The sequence below is a fragment of the Heptranchias perlo genome, unplaced genomic scaffold (assembly GCF_035084215.1).
Source record: "Heptranchias perlo isolate sHepPer1 unplaced genomic scaffold, sHepPer1.hap1 HAP1_SCAFFOLD_691, whole genome shotgun sequence".
In the NCBI taxonomy this organism is placed as follows: domain Eukaryota; kingdom Metazoa; phylum Chordata; class Chondrichthyes; order Hexanchiformes; family Hexanchidae; genus Heptranchias; species Heptranchias perlo.
Window position 1 is genome coordinate 74202 of NW_027139720.1, and position 18647 is coordinate 92848.

The 18647-nt window shown below is 48.1% G+C and overlaps 1 protein-coding gene across 3 annotated transcripts in view; it reads left to right on the plus strand.

Annotated features, from left to right (window-relative positions):
* LOC137318269 (E3 ubiquitin/ISG15 ligase TRIM25-like) overlaps positions 1 to 4223 on the plus strand; it is a 48010-nt gene extending 43787 nt beyond the window's left edge. For 2 of the 3 annotated variants that reach the window (XM_067981198.1, XM_067981199.1), the window contains exon 7: positions 731 to 4223. In XM_067981198.1, the coding sequence (XP_067837299.1) occupies positions 731 to 1266 (536 nt within the window). In that variant the 3' untranslated portion in view covers positions 1267 to 4223. The remainder of the gene's footprint in view (positions 1 to 730) is intronic. The other variant, XR_010961857.1, reaches the window with a different exon arrangement.
* Positions 4224 to 18647: the final 14424 nt, after the last annotated feature.

An 18647-nucleotide genomic window follows, 5' to 3' on the forward strand; every position in this document is an offset into this window, starting at 1 on the left:
AACAGTAACAGGAGGGAGAGAGCCCAGGGCACACTCCTGTATTCAGGATGGAACAGTAACAGGAGGGAGAGAGCCCAGGGCACACTCCTTTATTCAGGATGGAACAGTAACAGGAGGGAGAGAGCTGAGGGCACACTCCTGTATTCAGGATGGAACAGTAACAGGAGGGAGAGACCCCAGGGCACTCTCCTGTATTCAGGATGGAACAGGAACAGGAGGGAGAGAGCCCAGGGCACTCTCCTGTATCCAGGATGGAACAGGAACAGGAGGGAGTGAGCCCAGGGCACTCTCCTGTATTCAGGATGGGACAGTAACAGGAGGGAGAGAGCCCAGGACACACTCCTGTGAGCTGTATGTTCCCAGTCCAGCCAATGCTGAGATTGTGGGGCTGTAACTGTGAGTCTGTGGGATGTGTTGTGTGCCGATGAATCCCCTCCATTGTGTCTGGGAGAACGTGTGCACAGTGCCAGGGGCTTGTGTGATTAAACTGACTGCTGCTGTGTGTCTCCACTGCAGTGTTTGCACTGAGTGTACAGCACTGGGACCCACACACTGCTATTTAACAGGGATTCTGATCAAAGGCCATTTATTTAACAGGGGACGAACACAGTCTAAGAGGTGATATGGGGCTGACAGTGTCTGGGAAATACTGACACTCCCACCCTGCAGCTGTCAATCATTGATGGGAGTGGAATAACCCTGTCTGACCAATCTCTTCTCTCCTCCCTAGGGCAAAGGTCAGCGATGAGCCTGGATCCAAAGACAGCAAACTGGAACTTGGTTCTGTCGGATGATCTGAGATCAGTAACACGGACTGAACAGAAACAGCCCTACCCACCTCACCCAGAGAGGTTTAAAGACTGGGCCCAAGTCCTCTGCTCCCAGAGTTTCTCCTCAGGATCCCATTCCTGGGATGTGGAGACTGATGGGAATCTCTGGGTAATAGGGATTGTGTGTGGGAGCACAGAGAGAGAGGGGAGACAGTCTCTTCTCGGGGTCAGCAGTAAATCCTGGAGTTTATATTCTGGTTTGTTTGGTGTTTCTCTCGGAGCCCGTCACAATTCCCACTTCACTCGCCTCCCACTGATCCCGTCTAAGAGCCGGATCCGAGTTCAGTTGGACTACGAGGCCGGGACTGTGTCATTTCACCGGGTCACTGACTCACTGACACATTTACACACATTTCAAACCACATTCACTGAACCCGTGTTTCCAGCATTTTATTGTGGGAAAAAAACATCCCTAAAACTGTTAAATTCATCCTGATATCGAAGACTCGGTTTCATCACTTCCTGTTCAGGACTGATGTCACTTCCAGGTCTGCCCTTCTGATGATGTCACTTCCAGGACTGCTCTTCTGATGATGTCACTTCCGGGAGCGTGTCTCTGATGATGTCACTTCCAGGAGTGCCCCTCTGATGATGTCACTCCCCGTCTGCCCCTCTGATGATGTCACACCCGGCTCTGTCCCTCTGATGATGTCACTTCAGGCTCCGCCCCCCCTCTGATTATATTACTCATGGCTCCGCCCCCTCTGATGATGTCACTTCCGGGAGCACCTCTCTGGTGATGGTATTTCCGGGTCCGCACCTCTAATTATGTCACTTCCAGCACTGCCCCTCTTTGTCAGGATCCGGGGTCTTTGTGATTTTCTTTGTTCGGGTCGGTCAGTAAAGCTAAAAATAGCTGCTTTTGGTGAGTTTGCTTGTAATTCGTAGCGTTCCAATTAATTGTCTCCTTCAGTTGTAGAATTTTACCACTTTCGTTGCAGAATTGTAGTGGTATTAATCACAGTAGTGAATCAGAATAGTGGCAGGCACGACTGTATTAATCTCAGTAGTGAATCAGAATAGTGGCAGGCACAACTGCATTAATCACAGTAGTGAATGGTAGTGACAGGGCACGACTGTATTAATCTCAGTAGTGAATGGTAGTGACAGGGCACGACTGTATTAATCTCAGTAGTGAATGGTAGTGACAGGGCATGACTGTATTAATCTCAGTAGTGAATGGTAGTGACAGGGCATGACTGTATTAATCTCAGTAGTGAATGGTAGTGACAGGGCACGACTGTATTAATCACAGTAGTGAATGGTCATGACAGGGCACGACTGTATGAATCACAGTTGTGAATGGTAGTGACAGGGCACGATCGTATGAATCTCAGTAGTGAATGGTAGTGACAGGGCACGATCGTATGAATCTCAGTAGTGAATGGTAGTGACAGGGCACGATCGTATGAATCTCAGTAGTGAATGGTAGTGACAGGGCACGACTGTATTAATCACAGTCGTGAATGGTAGTGACAGGGCACGACTGTATTAATCTCAGTAGTGAATGGTAGTGACAGGGCACGGTCCCTTTAAAGTGCTGCTGTGAAAATCTGAGTCTGGGGTTTGAAATTGTTCTTTGACGGTCGCTCCAAACAGTGATGGTGAATCGACAGCCCGAGTTACACTGACTTCAGTGGGAAAGAAAATGGTGCGGGTGTAAAATGGGCTGTCCATTCACTATCGCCCGTGTTGCACTAACACCAGAGACGAATTTCACCCCCGGGGTCTCCTGGGCATCGCTGAGAGCTTCTGGGACTGCCCAGGGGGGGTAACACATCTGTCCGAAACTAAGCAAATGTATTGATTCATTGGACCAGACTGGGAACTTTTAATCTATGTTTTATGGGGTGGTGATTTTTAGTTTATTGGACAGTAAGATTCCTCCAGGGCTCACAACCAACATGAAATGGGAATATTATGGGATGTTACTGAGGTGACTGAGTGTGTGAGACACAAACAGGAAAATTGCCCCACCAATTGGGTCCACAATCAGCGTCCCAGGTGGTCATGGGTGATAATGGGACATTTTGTGACAACCAAAACCAAAGGGTCAGGAAAACGATGTGTGAGTGACCGGTGAGAAACAAAGATCACCTGGGTCCAACCCCCAAAGGGCATCAATCAGGAATCAATACACAATCCAGTGAAAGTCAGGAAAGGGGAGTTAACAATCGTTAATTGATAGCTTTCTCTTGGAGATGGTTGTGTCCTTGCTTATACTGAACAGTGAGAAGAATATTTTATAACCTGGGCTCTACCTGAGACATCGGGACCATGCAGGGGGAGATAAGCAAAGACCTCCAGACACCCCCCCGCCCGGTCTGTTGATCAGATAGCCTGAAAGCACAGGAATGGCTTGTATTTGATGTCACGTTCGGTGTGATTTTGGGAAACTGCTGTGTGTGTAAATGTGATATTTTGCACGTGAGGCAACTGGACTGTGGAATGCATGATGGAGATGCCCTGAAGGACGGGTCTCAGACATGCTCAGTCATGTTGACAACACCACGACATGAAATGGTTAATGTGCTCAGGAGAGTGAGGACAGATACTGGATCACCACTGATTTACACTTGGTAATCAAGGCACTGACACATGCTCCATAGAGAAACCGACTAGTTAATGAAACAATCAGGATAGTGTTAAACACACTGGTCCCGATCAGAGGGATTGAAATTAAAGTAAAGACGGACATAGAATTTGGATTTCCAAAATTCAGGGTTGGGTTCCTTCGAGTTAACAATGAAATTGGGAAACTGAGGGCCGGGGAGAAATAATACTGAGCCAGAATTATCCACAAGATGGATAATGGTAAAAAGGAGAGCTGGAGGATCTTTGAAGTCCAAGATTTCTTGATGATATGGTAGTATTTGGGGGGAGCCTAGTTTCTGTAGTTTTCTGTGCAATGCATTATGATTTTCTTTGTCTGTATCATGGTGTGTGATATTAACCAAATGAAACTTAGATTAGAAGAGCAAATGGCTGGAGATCGGTCTGTGATGCTCACAGGATGAGGACCTTAGATAAGGCCCCAGGATCCCACAAAGGAGGGTGGGGGGAGATTGTAGAAGATTAAGACTGAGAAGTAATGAGGGAAATCACTTTCTTAGATTACTTCTGTAGTTTAAAACCCCTAATATTGATAGACTGACAGTGCATTCGAAACAACGTAATGCTGAAATTGAAAAGGGGACCTCTGCCCCTGGGGATCATGAATGGAGGGAGGTCGTCTATAATGTGGGACAGCATCCTTGGGTGAAAATCATGTCTCTGCTTTTTGTTATTATACAGCTTGTTATGATTGTAACACTTTTCTTTCTCATTTGTCGTATTTGAAAGAACTTTTTTGTAAATGTGACGCTGATTAAACTTCTTGCAACAATGTTTAAACTTATCTGTGGTGAGTGCAATTCAGATTCAATGAATGGGTTAAAGTGAGTTGTTCGATCTCACACTCACTTGAGGGGCGACTGAAGGATTTTGGACTTTCAACACCAGTTATTAATTACCTGCTGAAGGAGCTGAGTTTGGTTAAAAATATTATTTCAACAAAGGAATGGTTAAACTGACTGTTCAAGGCAGCATGCTGGGAAGGTTGGCCACATTGGAAAAGTTTCATTCAGCAGATTGTCTCGAAGGTTAAAGGTAAGACAGATGCAAGGCCTTGAAAGTCTGTGAGAAGCTGTTGTAAACATCAGATGCTGTCATATCAACTTGTTCAAACCATGGGAGTTTTGCCAGCAAGAGTGGGGAGAAGTGAGGAGGGAGTGGGGGAGAAGAGGGAAGAAGGGGAGGAGATTGGGTGTAGGGGAGGGAGGAAGAGAGGGGGAGGGAGGAAGAGAGGGGGAGGGGGGAGGGGGAGGGGATGCGGGGAGGGGGACGTGAGGCCTGGTTCCCATACTCCTCGTGGGCCAAGTTTTGTATCATCTGCAAATTTTGAAATTGTGCCCTCGACACCCAGGTTCAAATTGAAAAGAGAAGATTGTGAAGTTCGAATTAACCGATCGAAAACATTCCAAGTGAGCAAAGATTCATCAAAGAATTCACCACAATACATCTCTCAATAAATGCCCTGCTTCCCTCCACCTTTTACGAGTTGTTTTAATATATTTTCATTCTTTGTCACTGACACATAAATCAGAGGAGGAAATTTCAGCTGCAATGAGATTCCCGTGAGATGGGCCTTGTCCCATTAGCTGCAGTGTTACAAGAACAAAAGAAACTTGTATTTATAAAGCACCTTTAACGTAGTAAAACATCACAATGTGCTTCACAGGAGCAATCGAACCAAAACTGACACCAAGGCAAAGAAAAAGACATTAGGTCAGGTGACCAAAAGCTTGGTCAAAGAGGTCGGTTTTAAGGAGAGTCTTAAAGGAGGAGAGAGAGGGGGAGAGGTTCAGGGAGGGAATTCCAGAGCTTAGGGCCGAGGCAGCTGAAGGCACGGCCGCCAATGGTGGAGCGATGAAAATCGGGGATGCACAACAGGCCAGAATTGAAGGAGCGCAGAGATCCCGGATTATTGTAGGGCTGGAAGAGGTTACAGAGATAGGGAGGGGCGAGGCCAGGGAGGGATTTGAATACAACGATGAGAATTTTGAATTTAAGGTGTTGCTGGACCGGGAACCAATGTAGGTCAGTGAGCACAGGGGTGATGGGTGAATGGGACTTGGTGCAAGTTAGGATACGGGCAGCAGAGTCTTGGATGGGCTGAAGTTTAAGGAGGGTGGAAATGGGAGGCCGGCCAGGAGAGCATTGGAATAGTCAAGTCTGGAGGTCACAAATGCATGGATGAGGGTTTCAGCAGCAGATGAGTTGAGGCAGGGGTGGAGACGGGTCATGTTGAGGTGGAAGTAGGCGGTCTTGGTGATGTTGAGAATATGGGTTCGGAAGCTCAGCTCAGGGTCCAATAGGACGCTAAGGTTGCAAACAGTCAGCATCAGACAGTGGTCAGGGAGAGGGATGGAGTCGGTGGCTCGGGAACGGAGTTTGTGGCGGGGACTGAAGACAATGGCTTCGGTCTTCCCAATATTTAGTTGGAGGGAATTTGTGCTCCTCCAGTACTGGATGTCGGACAAGCAGCGTGACAAATCAGAGAGAGTGGAGGGGTTGAGAGAGGTGGGGGTGAGGTCGAGCTGGGTGTCGTCAGTGTACATGTGGAACCCGACACTGTGTTTTCGGATGATGTCACCGAGAGGTAGCATGTAAATGAGAAATAGGAGGAGACCAAGCACAGATCCATGGGGAACTCCAGCGTTAACGGTACGGGAGATTTACTCTGTATCTAACCCGTGCTGTACCTGCCCTGGGAGTGTTTGATGAGTCAGGCTGAAGCATTTGCAACCATCTTCAGCCAGAAGTGCCGAGTGGATGATTCATCTCCGCCTCCTCCCGATATCCCCACCATCACAGAATCTAGTCTTCAGCCAATTCGATTCACTCCACGTGATATCAAGAAACAGCTGAGTGCACTGGATACAGCAAAGGCGATGGGCCCCGACAACATCCCAGCTGTAGTGCTGAAGAGTTGTGCTCCAGAACTAGCTGCGCCTCGAGCCAAGCTGTTCCAGTACAGCTACAACACTGGCATCTACCCGACAATGTGGAAAATTGCCCAGGTATGTCCTGTCCACAAAAAGCAGGACAAATCCAATCCGGCCAATTACCGCCCCATCAGTCTACTCTCAATCATCAGTAAAGTGATGGAAGGTATCATCGACAGTGCTATCAAGCGGCACTTACTCACCAATAACCTGCTCACCGATGCACAGTTTGGGTTCCGCCAGGACCACTCGGCTCCAGACCTCATTACAGCCTTGGTCCAAACATGGATAAAAGAGCTGAATTCCAGAGGTGAGGTGAGAGTGACTGCCCTTGACATCAAGGCAGCATTTGACCGAGTGTGGCATCAAGGAGCCCTAGTAAAATTGAAGTCAATGGGAATCAGCGGGAAAACTCTCCAGTGGCTGGAGTCATACCGAGCACAAAGGAAGATGGTCGTGGTTGTTGGAGGCCAATCATCTCAGCCCCAGGGCATTGCTGCATGAGTTCCTCAGGGCAGTGTCCTAGGCCCAACCATCTTCAGCTGCTTCATCAATGACCTTCCCTCCATAAGGTCAGAAATGGGGATGTTCGCTGATGATTGCACAGTGCTCAGTTCCATTTGCAACCCCTCAGATAATGAAGCAGTCTGTGCCCGCATGCAGCAAGACCTGGACAACATCCAGGCTTGTGCTGATAAGTGGCAAGTCTCATTCGAAAAACGACACTTCCTCAGTACTGCCCCTCCGATAGTGCAGCACTCCCTCAGTACTGCCCCTCCGATAGTGCAGCACTCCCTCAGTACTGCCCCTCCGATAGTGCAGCACTCCCTCAGTACTGCCCCTCCGATAGTGCAGCACTCCCTCAGTACTGCCCCTCCGATAGTGCAGCACTCCCTCAGTACTGCCCCTCCGATAGTGCAGCACTCCCTCAGTACTGCCCCTCCGATAGTGCAGCACTCCCTCAGTACTGCCCCTCCGATAGTGCAGCACTCCCTCAGTACTGCCCCTCCAAGAGTGCAACACTCCCTCAGCACTGTCCCACCGACAGTGCCGCACTCCCTCAGCACTGACCCTCCCACAGTGCCACACTCCCTCAGTACTGCCCCTCCGACAGTGCGGCGCTCCCTCAGTACTGACCCTCCGACAGTGCGGCGCTCCCTCAGTACTGACCCTCCGACAGTGCAGCACTCCCTCAGTACTGACCCTCCGACAGTGCAGCGCTCCCTCAGTACTGACCCTCCGACAGTGCAGCGCTCCCTCAGTACTGACCCTCCGACAGTGCAGCACTCCCTCAGTACTGACCCTCCGACAGTGCAGCACTCCCTCAGTACTGACCCTCCGACAGTGCAGCACTCCCTCAGTACTGACCCTCCGACAGTGCAGCACTCCCTCAGTACTGACCCTCCGACAGTGCAGCACTCCCTCAGTACTGCCCCTCCGACAGTGCAGCACTCCCTCAGTACTGACCCTCCGACAGTGCCGCGCTCCCTCAGTACTGACCCTCCGACAGTGCAGCACTCCCTCAGTACTGCATTGAAGTTTCAGTCTGGATTATGAGCTCACGTCTCTCGAGTGGAGATTGATCCCACGACCTTCTGATTCAGAGGCCATTCGGTCCATCGTGCCTGTGCCGGCTCTTTGAAAGAGCTATCCAATTAGTCCCACTCCCCTGCTCTTTCCCATAACTCTGTAAATTTTTCCCCTTCAAGTATTTATTCAATTCCCTTTTGAGATTTTCTATTGAATCTGCTTCCCCCGCCCTTTCAGGCAGCACATTCCAGATCAGAACAACTCGCTGCGTAAAAACATTCTCCTCATCTCCCCTCTGGTTCTTTTGCCAATTACCTTAAATCTGTGTCCTCTGGTTATCGACCCTCCTGCCACTGGAAACAGTTTCTCCTTATTTACTCTATCAAAACACTTCATGATTTGAACACCTCTGTTAAATCTCCCCTTAACCTCTCTGCTCTGAGGAGAACAACCCCAGCTTCTCCAGTCTCTCCCCATAACTGAAGTCCCTCATCCCTGGTCCCATTCTAGTAAATCTCCTCTGCACCCTCTCCAAGGCCTTGAGATCATTCCTAAAGTGCGGTGCCCAGAATTGGACACAATCCTCCAGCTGAGGCCTAACCAGTGATTTATAAAGGTTTAGCATAACTTCCTTGCTCTTGTACTCTCTGCCTCTGTTTATAAAGCCAAGGTTCAACCAACTGACCATTAAACCCCTCACAGGAGGTCCACTAGTGATTGAAAGTTAAATCAGGATTTCCCAGCACAAATTCTCCCTGAGACAGATTCAACAGCCCGTCCCCTGAGCTCTGGGGAACTGACGAGGGCTGATTTAATTCCATCTTTGATTTCATTGTAATTTAACCGAATCATGCTGTACAAATAATCTCCTGTTGGGCTTTATCTGAATGGAGATGAGAGGCTTGTCATGGTTGACACCTTGAACAAACTCCATCACATTCACCGAGTCCTGCTGGGGATTGGTCGAATTGTAAAGGGTCCCTGGACCAGTGACTGATGGAGAACAGTCAGAAAACTCCCCATACAGACATTTCCAAACCTCAGGTCAGTGCTCTGTCACGGCCAGAATCGTGACTCGCCTCGGAGTCAGAAGGTCGTGGGTTCAAGTCCCACTCCAGAGACTCGAGCCCATAATCCAGGCCGACACTCCATATCACACGAAGGGCCCAAACCTCTCCACCATTCTCCAGCGTTCCCGGGAAGATCAAAGGTTTCTTCCTGTAATCTCTGCGGCTCAAAGATGGTCACAGACGAGTTTGGGAATCAATGTTTCTCTCAATGGGCTGATGGAATTCACAAAGGGGGAGTCAGAGCTCGGCTGTGAGAGTGAGCTCAGGAACATTAGAGATAAGTCCCAGAGAGTGACCTTCGGAAGGTCAGAGAATGGGTGACCTTTGGAGATGGTGTTTAGCCTCAGACCCTGGGCAGGTAATCTCTGTACCTTGTGTGTTAAACCAGAATGGGAGTCTGCGGGGAGCTGATTTGCCTGAACTGATGTGCCATCGAGTGCAGTTTGTAAACAAGGCTCTGGCTGTGAGTGAGGAAGTGTCGAAATGTCATTTCCAGTCCAGCTCTTTCACAGCACTTTGTGTTTCCATCAAACCCTCACAAGGACCTTCTCACCAGCTCCCTGAACAGTCAGTCAGGGCGTCTGAGAGACATTTAGGAGATTACAGAGATCGGGAGGGGCGAGGCCATGTGAAGATCAACTGTCTGTTAGATTCTGTGGGCCGAGGAATGTTTCCTCCCTCAGGGACAGAAACTGTCAGTCAGACACGGTTTGGGTGAAAGTTTTGTCACTCTGAATATTTCTGTCCCCTCGGATGGAGCTGAGCTCTGGGCCTGAGTGAGGAACCTGTGGGAATGAGTTGATGTGAAGGGGCTGAGGTGGACAGTGTGTCTGCTGTCTCCCTTCTCTCCCACTCTGCTCTATAAGCTTCATATCATCGGGTACCTGAACTCTACTGATTGTTTCTGGATGTGGAACCTTCCCTGGTTAATGGAGCCATTGAACTGTGAGTCCTGTTACTGGGAAAGTGCTCGATCTGCAGACAGGGTTACAAGGTGTGTAATACGGGGAGAGAATCACAAGCCTTACACTGGGAGTTGCCTTTCCTTCTCTCTCAGAACTTTCATCAAATATATTTTTACTGCACATTATATTTCAGCTGGGAAGTGATTCAAACAGTAAAGTTTCTCTTATGATTTCTGTATTATTGGATTCCTCTGACACGTGATATTAATAAAAGCTGGGATGAGTTACAGTCTGACCCCAGGGTGACCCTGCAGGTTTTGTGATGTCCTTTGCCTGAACTGGGGCTGGTTGAATATTTAAGGCACTGAGTGAGCGGGGGAGGGGGGAGGTTTCTGTGGGCCCCACAGAGAGGAGTGGGACTGGTCGTCTATTGGAGGTTTGGGGTCTCCCCCCACTGCTCCCTCTGAGGATCAGGGTTCAGCCTCTCTCCGTCCAGTAACCCTGGGGCCCATTGGAATCTGGACATTGCTTCAGGATCCTACAACACACAGAGGAATCTCACTCCCACTATTTCCTTCTTTCACAAGAAACCCATCGCTCGTTTCTCCTGTGACCGGGGGAAACTCTTACAAAATACTTTTATCATCAATTCTTTGGGATGTGGGTGTCGTTGGCAAGGCCGGCATTTATTGCCCATCCCGAGTTGCCCCTTGAGAAGGTGGTGATGGGCCTTCTTCTTGAACCGCTGCAGTCCGTGTGGTGAAGGTTCTCCCACAGTGCTGTTCGGTCGGGAGTTCCAGGATTTGGACCCAGTGACGATGAAGGAACGGCCGATATATGTCCAAGTCGGGATGGTGTGTGACTCGGAGGGGAACTTGGAGGTGACGGTGTTCCCATGCACCTGCTGCCCTTGTCCTTCCAGGTGGTGGAGGTGGTGGGTTTGGGAGGTGTTGTTGAAGAAGCCTTGGCGAGTTACTTGGTGTGATTATTGTGTTGGTGCTGAATGTGAGAGGAATCCATCTCCCCATCACAGCTCACATTATTCAGAAACACTTCACACAACTTTACACTTTGACCCCAGCTGATTGATGGCGGTGATATTAGGGCCAATAACAATTAATAACCTGGACCCTTTGTACAAGGGAAGGATGGAGTGAATATTATGGAGATTAACTACAGAATTAAGAGCTTGTTTTTGGTATTAATCCCTCGTCATGGCATCAAACACCAACTTTCTCCGTTGACCTTTAACAGTTTCGATGTTGACGACTTGAACTCAAAGCTCGATCTCCATTCACTGGTTTAAAGGCCTCTCGTGAAGTGAGCTTTTCATATTTCAAACTGAAGCCTTTCCCTATCACTGAGGTCAGAGCCTGTTGGCAATATCTTCCTGTCATTTCACTCACCGAGCACTTTCTCCTTAAATGGCAGCTCACTGGGGACAGATCTCCAATCAGGGAAAAGATGACACCACCCTTCTCTTCACTCAAACTAAAGCAAAATACTGCGGACGCTGCAAATCAGAACTCAAACCCGAGAATGCTGGAAACACTCAGCAGGTCAGGCAGCATCTGTGGGGAGAGAAACAGAGTGAATGTTTCAGGTCGATGACCTTTCATCAGAACAATCTGTTTCTCTCCCCACAGACGCTGCCTGACCTGCTGAGAGTTTCCAGTATTCTCGGCTTTGATTTCTTTCTCTTCATTCTGAGGGGCTGCGGGAGTTTATTGACCGGCGGCCGTTGTATGTTCAGTAATTTTACACGTCCCTTGGTCAGGACCAGGGGTGATTCTGGGATCAAAAAGCACCTGTGACATCCTGGGATCCGTTTCCCAGTGAGCGTCGCTCCCGAAAGGGAATCTCCCGGATCAGAGAGTCTCCCCGAGAGATCCCGACATCGGGGAGTAAATGTGCAGTTACTCGATCTCACACTCCTGTGTCACACTCCTTCTGTGTCACACTCGTTCCCAGTGCAGTGCTGAGGGAGCGCTGCACTGTCGGAGGGTCAGTACTGAGGGAGCGCTGCACTGTCGGAGGGTCAGTACTGAGGGAGCGCTGCACTGTCGGAGGATCAGTGCTGAGGGAGCGCTGCACTGTCGGAGGGTCAGTACTGAGGGAGCGCTGCACTGTCGGAGGGTCAGTGCTGAGGGAGCGCTGCACTGTCGGAGGGTCAGTGCTGAGGGAGCGCTGCACTGTCGGAGGGTCAGTGCTGAGGGAGCGCTGCACTGTCGGAGGGTCAGTGCTGAGGGAGCGCTGCACTGTCGGAGGGTCAGTGCTGAGGGAGCGCTGCACTGTCGGAGGGGCAGTACTGAGGGAGCGCTGCACTGTCGGAGGGTCAGTACTGAGGGAGCGCTGCACTGTCGGAGGGTCAGTACTGAGGGAGCGCTGCACTGTCGGAGGGTCAGTACTGAGGGAGCGCTGCACTGTCGGAGGGTCAGTACTGAGGGAGCGCTGCACTGTCGGAGGGTCAGTACTGAGGGAGCGCTGCACTGTCGGAGGGTCAGTACTGAGGGAGCGCTGCACTGTCGGAGGGTCAGTACTGAGGGAGCGCTGCACTGTCGGAGGGTCAGTACTGAGGGAGCGCTGCACTGTCGGAGGGTCAGTACTGAGGGAGCACTGCACTGTCGGAGGTGCTGCCTTCAGGAAGAGATGTTAAACTGAAACCCTGTCTGTCCTCTCAGGTGGATGTAAACTATTCAAAGAAGAGCAGGAGAGTTCTCCCCGGTGTCCTCGCCAATATTTATCCCACAACCAACGTCAATAAAACAGATTTTCTGGTCATTATCTCATTGCTATTGTGGGATCTTGCTGTGCGTAAACAATCACATCAACAGACGTCACAAGTGAAATATTTACTGCCTCTGGTGACAAGATGTCCAGTGAGGGTTAAATCATATTGAAATAAATAGGTCGTAAAGATCAATAATTCAAAGATGTGTTTCTTTATTCTGACTGCAGTCAGTTAAAATATAAATCTTATCCCTGAGCCCATGGGTCAGGGAGGGTCTGTGGGAAAGTATTTGTGTTTCTGTGTGTTAAGTTTCCAGTCACCTGTTTATCATTGTCGATGTTTCTTTGTAAACTTCTCCCTTCTTCCTCCTTCATTGTTACATCCATTTCATCTTCCCTTTCACTCCCTCTCACTGCCCACCATTCACTGGATGGGAGGGTGGGCATGTAACTCACTCCCAGACCTCTGTCACAGCTGCTGGAACATCAGGGGACAGGGACAGGGGAAGGGCCTTCGACTCAAACAAGGACATCCCTTTCAACAAAGGAACAACTTGCATTTTTATTGCTCGTTTCACAACCTCAGGATGTCCCAAAGTGTTTCTTTTCTCTCTTTGTTGGTTTGAAGTGGGGATTCATTGATTGGAGACTGAGCTTGTTATCGAGCATCATTCAGACACCAGTCCATTGAGACCAGACTCTGTTCTCAGCCTCCACTTCACTAATTGTCACCATTGGGTAGAATGGGCCTAAACTCTCTGGGTTTCGGAGAACGAGAGGTGATCTCATTGAAACATATAAGATTCTGAGGGGGCTTGACAGGGTAGATGCTCAGAGGCTGTTTCCGCTGGCTGGAGAGTCTCGAACTAGGGGGCACAGCCTCAGGATAGAGGGGTCAGCCATTTAAGACTGAGATGAGGAGGAATTTCTTCACTCAGAGGGTTGTGAATCTTTGGAATTCTCTCACCCAGAGGGCTGTGGATGCTGAGTCGTTGAATATATTCAAGACTGAGATCGATGGATATTTGGAATCAAGAGATATGGGGATTGGGTGGGAAAGTGGAGTTGAGGTGGAAGATCAGCCACAATCTGATTGAATGGCGGAGCAGGCTCGAGGGGCCGAATGGCCTACTCCTGCTCCTATTTCTTCTGTTCTTATCTCCTGATCTTCAAAGTACAACTGATGAGATTCGCCCTCTCACCACAAGCTCATTCCCTGATTGGTTTTATTATTGACATCAATCAGCTCCAAATAAAATGGAGCAACCAATGAGAAATGAGGGGAGGCGATGAGTTTGTGAATAAACAGACATTTCAGTTATAGATTCAGGGCGGTGCTGGAAGACCCAATGAGCCCAGGAGCTGCCTCGTGTTCAGGGTCCAATAAGGTCACGGTTGGGAGTTAATTTGTGGATCAAATCCTCTGCACTGTGAAAAACACTTTCTATAAAACAATCACTGTCCCTCCCCCTCCCCAAGGGCACTGAGGCCAAATGTGCTGCCCGTACTGTGGTTCGAGCTGAGTGTGATGGGTCAGGGGTGACCAGGGGTCAGGCCTACAGGTTATGTGAGGCCAGGTGGAGGTTAGATGTCAGGAGGTGGTTCTTTCCCCGGGGAATCGTGGGCCTCTGGAACAGGCTGCCGGCTCGTGCGGTGGACACCGATTCACTGAATTCCTTCGAGCGAGAGCTGGACCTGTTTCTGTCTGGGGCGGAGATCTCCTGGTACAAAAGGTCGGTACCTGGTGACATTAATCAGGGTCAGAGTGACCTCCTGGAATAGTTTCAATCACCTAGGTGGGGGTCGGAGATGAATTTCCCAGATTTTTCCCCTAATTGTCCTGGGTTTTTATCTGTTTTCTTGCCTCTCCCAGGAGATCCCATGGATTCCGGGTGGGTGGGGAGTGTCTGTATTGTGAAGCATTGGGCACCGTGACTATATGGGACAGGCTGGATGGACCAGAGGGTCTTTTCCTGTCCGTCCGTTTTGTAATATTTCTATGTTCAGAAAACCTTTGAATAAAATCAGGCACCGAAACTGCGGAGGAGGCAAAGCCCAAGAGAATCAACTCCGATCTGAGGGAGTTTTGGATTTCCTGCTGAAATATGTGAATATAAATCACACACTCGAGTTAATACCGGCCGCAGGTTCATCACTTTGTAATTTCTCCTGTTCCCAACATTATTCTTCATATTCCAGTAGAATCTTGTGGGGTAAAATCAGTCAAAGTCCGGGAACCAGTTCCAGATCTCCAGACTCACTGACCACAACCACCAATGTTAAACCCGGGCTGATTATTACGCTTCTCACTGAGGGTGAGGGGAGAATGTGATTCAAACACAATGCAGAGGAGATTTACCAGAATGGGACCAGGGATGAGGGACTTCAGTTATGGGGAGAGACTGGAGAAGCTGGGATTGTTCTCCCAACAGCAGAGAAGGTTAAAGGGAGAACATAAGAACATAAGAACATAAGAAATTGGAGCAGGAGTAGGCCAATCGGCCCCTCGAGCCTGCTCCGCCATTCAATAAGATCATGGCTGATCTGATCCCAACCACAAATCTAAAGAACACAAGAAGTCGGAGCAGGACCCGGCCACATAGCCCCTGGGCCCTCTCCGCCACCCACAGGGCATTGACCGATCCGAACTCAGCTTCATGTCCAATTTCCTGCCCGCTCCCCATAACCCCTAATTCCCTTTACTTCTAGGAAACTGTCTATTTCTGTTTTAAATTTATCTAATGATGTAGCTTCCACAGCTTCCTGGGGCAGCAAATTCCACAGACCTACCACCCTCTGAGTGAAGAAGTTTCTCCTCATCTCAGTTTTGAAAGAGCAGCCCCTTATTCTAAGATTATGCCCCCTAGTTCTAGTTTCACCCATCTTTGGGAACATCCTTACTGCATCCACCCGATCAAGACCCTTCACAATCTTATATGTTTCAATAAGATCGCCTCTCATTCTTCTGAACTCCAATGAGTAGAGTCCCAATCTACTCAACCTCTCCTCATATGTCCGCCCCCTCATCCCCGGGATTAACCGAGTGAACCTTCTTTGTACTGCCTCGAGAGCAAGTATGTCTTTTCTTAAGTATGGAGACCAAAACTGTATGCAGTATTCCAGGTGCGGTCTCACCAATACCTTATATAACTGCAGCAATACCTCCTTGTTTTTATATTCTATCCCCCTAGCAATAAAAGCCAACATTCCGTTGGCTTTCTTGATCACCTGCTGCACCTGCATACCAACTTTTTGATTTTCTTGCACTAGGACCCCCAGATCCCTTTGTACTGCAGTACTTTCCAGTCTCTCGCCATTAAGAAAATAACTTGCTCTCTGATTTTTCCTGCCAAAGTGCATAACCTCACATTTTCCAATATTATATTGCATCTGCCAAATCTCCGCCCACTCACCCAGCCTGTCTATATCCCCTTGCAGGTTTTTTATGTCCTCCTCACTCTCTACTTTCCCTCCCATCTTTGTATCATCTGCAAATTTTGATATGTTGCACTCGGTCCCCTCCTCCAAATCGTTAATATAGATTGTAAAGAGTTGGGGACCCAGCACCGACCCCTGTGGAACACCACTGGTTACTGGTTGCCAGTCCGAAAATGAACCATTTATCCCAACTCTCTGCTTCCTGTTCGATAACCAATCCTCCACCCATGCCAGAATATTACCCCCAATCCCGTGATTTTTTATCTTAAGTAATAATCTTTTATGTGGCACCTTGTCGAATGCCTTCTGGAAGTCTAAATACACTATGTCCACTGGTTCCCCTTTATCCACCCTATACGTTATATCCTCGAAGAACTCAAGCAAATTTGTCAGACATGACTTCCCCTTCATAAAGCCATGCTGACTTTGTCCTATTAAATTATGCTTATCTAAATGTTCCGTTACTGTCTCCTTAATAATAGACTCCAAAATTTTACCCACCACAGATGTTAAGCTAACTGGCCTATAATTTCCAGCCTTCTGCCTACTACCCTTTTTAAATAACGGTGTTACATTAGCAGTTTTCCAATCTGCCGGGACCTCTCCTGAGTCCAGGGAATTTTGGAAAACTATCACCAAAGCATCCACAATCCCTACTGCCACTTCCCTCAAGACCCTAGGATGGAAGCCATCAGGTCCAGGGGATTTATCCGCCTTGAGTCCCATTATTTTACTGAGTACCATCTCCTGAGTGATTTTAATCGTATTTAGCTCCTCCCCCCCGAGAGTCCCCTGTTTGTCCAGTGTTGGGATATTCTTAGTGTCCTCTACTGTAAAGACTGAAACAAAATATTTGTTCAGCATTTTTGCCATCTCCATGTTTCCCACCATTAATTTCCCGGTCTCATCCTCTAAGGGACCTATGTTTGCCTTAGCCACCCTTTTTCTTTTTATATAACTATAGAAACTCTTGCTATCTGTTTTTATATTTTTTGCTAATTTATTTTCATAATCTAACTTCCCTTTCTTAATCAATCCTTTAGTTACTTTTTGCTGTCTTTTGAAGAATTCCCAATCTTCTATCCTCCCACTAAGTTTGGCTACCTTATATGTCCTTGTTTTTAGTCGGATACTATCCTTGATTTCTTTACTTAGCCACGGATGGCTGTCATTTCTTTTACACCCTTTTTTCCTCAGTGGAATATATTTATTTTGAAAGTTGTAAAATAACTCCCTAAATGAACACCACTGCTCATGTACCGTCTTACCCTTTAATCTATTTTCCCAGTCCACTTTAATCAATTCCGCTCTCATACCATCATAGTCTCCTTTATTCAAGCTCAGTACGCTTGTTTGAGAATCAACCTTCTCACCCTCTAATTGGATATGGAATTCAACCATGTTGTGGTCGCTCGTTCCAAGGGGATCCTTAACTAGGACATTATTAATTAATCCTGACTCATTACACAGGACCAGGTCCAAGGTTGCCTGCCCCCTTGTAGGATCAGTTACATACTGCTCAAGAAATCCATTCCTGATGCATTCAATGAACTCGTCCTCAAGGCTGCTCTGCCCAATTTGATTTGTCCAGTTAATATGATAATTAAAATCCCCCATAATTATGGCTGTTCCCTTATTACATGCCCCGACTATCTCCTGATTAATACTTCTTCCAGCAGAGTTGCAACTATTAGGAGGCCTATATACTACGCCCACTAATGTTTTTTTTCCCCTTATTATTCCTTATCTCCACCCAAACTGTTTCATTATCTTGATGCTTTGTCCCAATATCATTTCTCTGTATTACAGTGATTCCTTCCTTTATTAACATAGCCACCCCACCTCCCCTTCCTTCCTGCCTGTCCTTCCTGATTGTTAAATACCCTGGCATATTTAATTCCCAGTCGTTGATAGAGGTGTTCAAAATCATGAAGGGTTTTGATAGAGTAAATAAGGAGAAACTGTTTCCAGTGGCAGGAGGGTCGGTAACCAGAGGGCACAGATTTAAGGTAATTGGCAAAAGGTTCGGGGGGGAAATGAGGAGAATTTTTTTTACGCAGCGAGTTGTTCTGATCTGGAATGCGCTGCCTGACAGAGTGGTGGAATCAGATTCAATGATAACTTTCAAAAGGGAATTGGATAAATACTTGAAAAGGAGAAATTTGCAGTGTTATGGGGAAAGAGCAGGGGAGTGGGACTAATTGGATAGCTCTTTCAAACAGCCAGCACAGAAAGGATGGGCTGAATGGCCTCCTTCTCCGATGGATGATTCTATCATTCTATGATTCTGTCCTTAATAATACTATGGGCACACTCCTGAACACAAGAAATAGGGACCACTAATGGGAGTGACCAAATCTGGTGAAGCCCTGAACCCTGAACCCATAAACCTTGAACCCAGAACCCTGGGGAATGCCGAAGGTGGATATGAAATTTGTAACACTTGGTACAACACTCCTGAGTTTATAAAGCAACGTATCGAGTGATGCCATGGGAGATCTGCTCGAAATCTTAAACCATGTCCTCTGTCAGAGTGAGAATAATGTACAAATGTTAATCGCACTTTTTGTAGTGAGCAGAGGGGAGATTCATTGGATC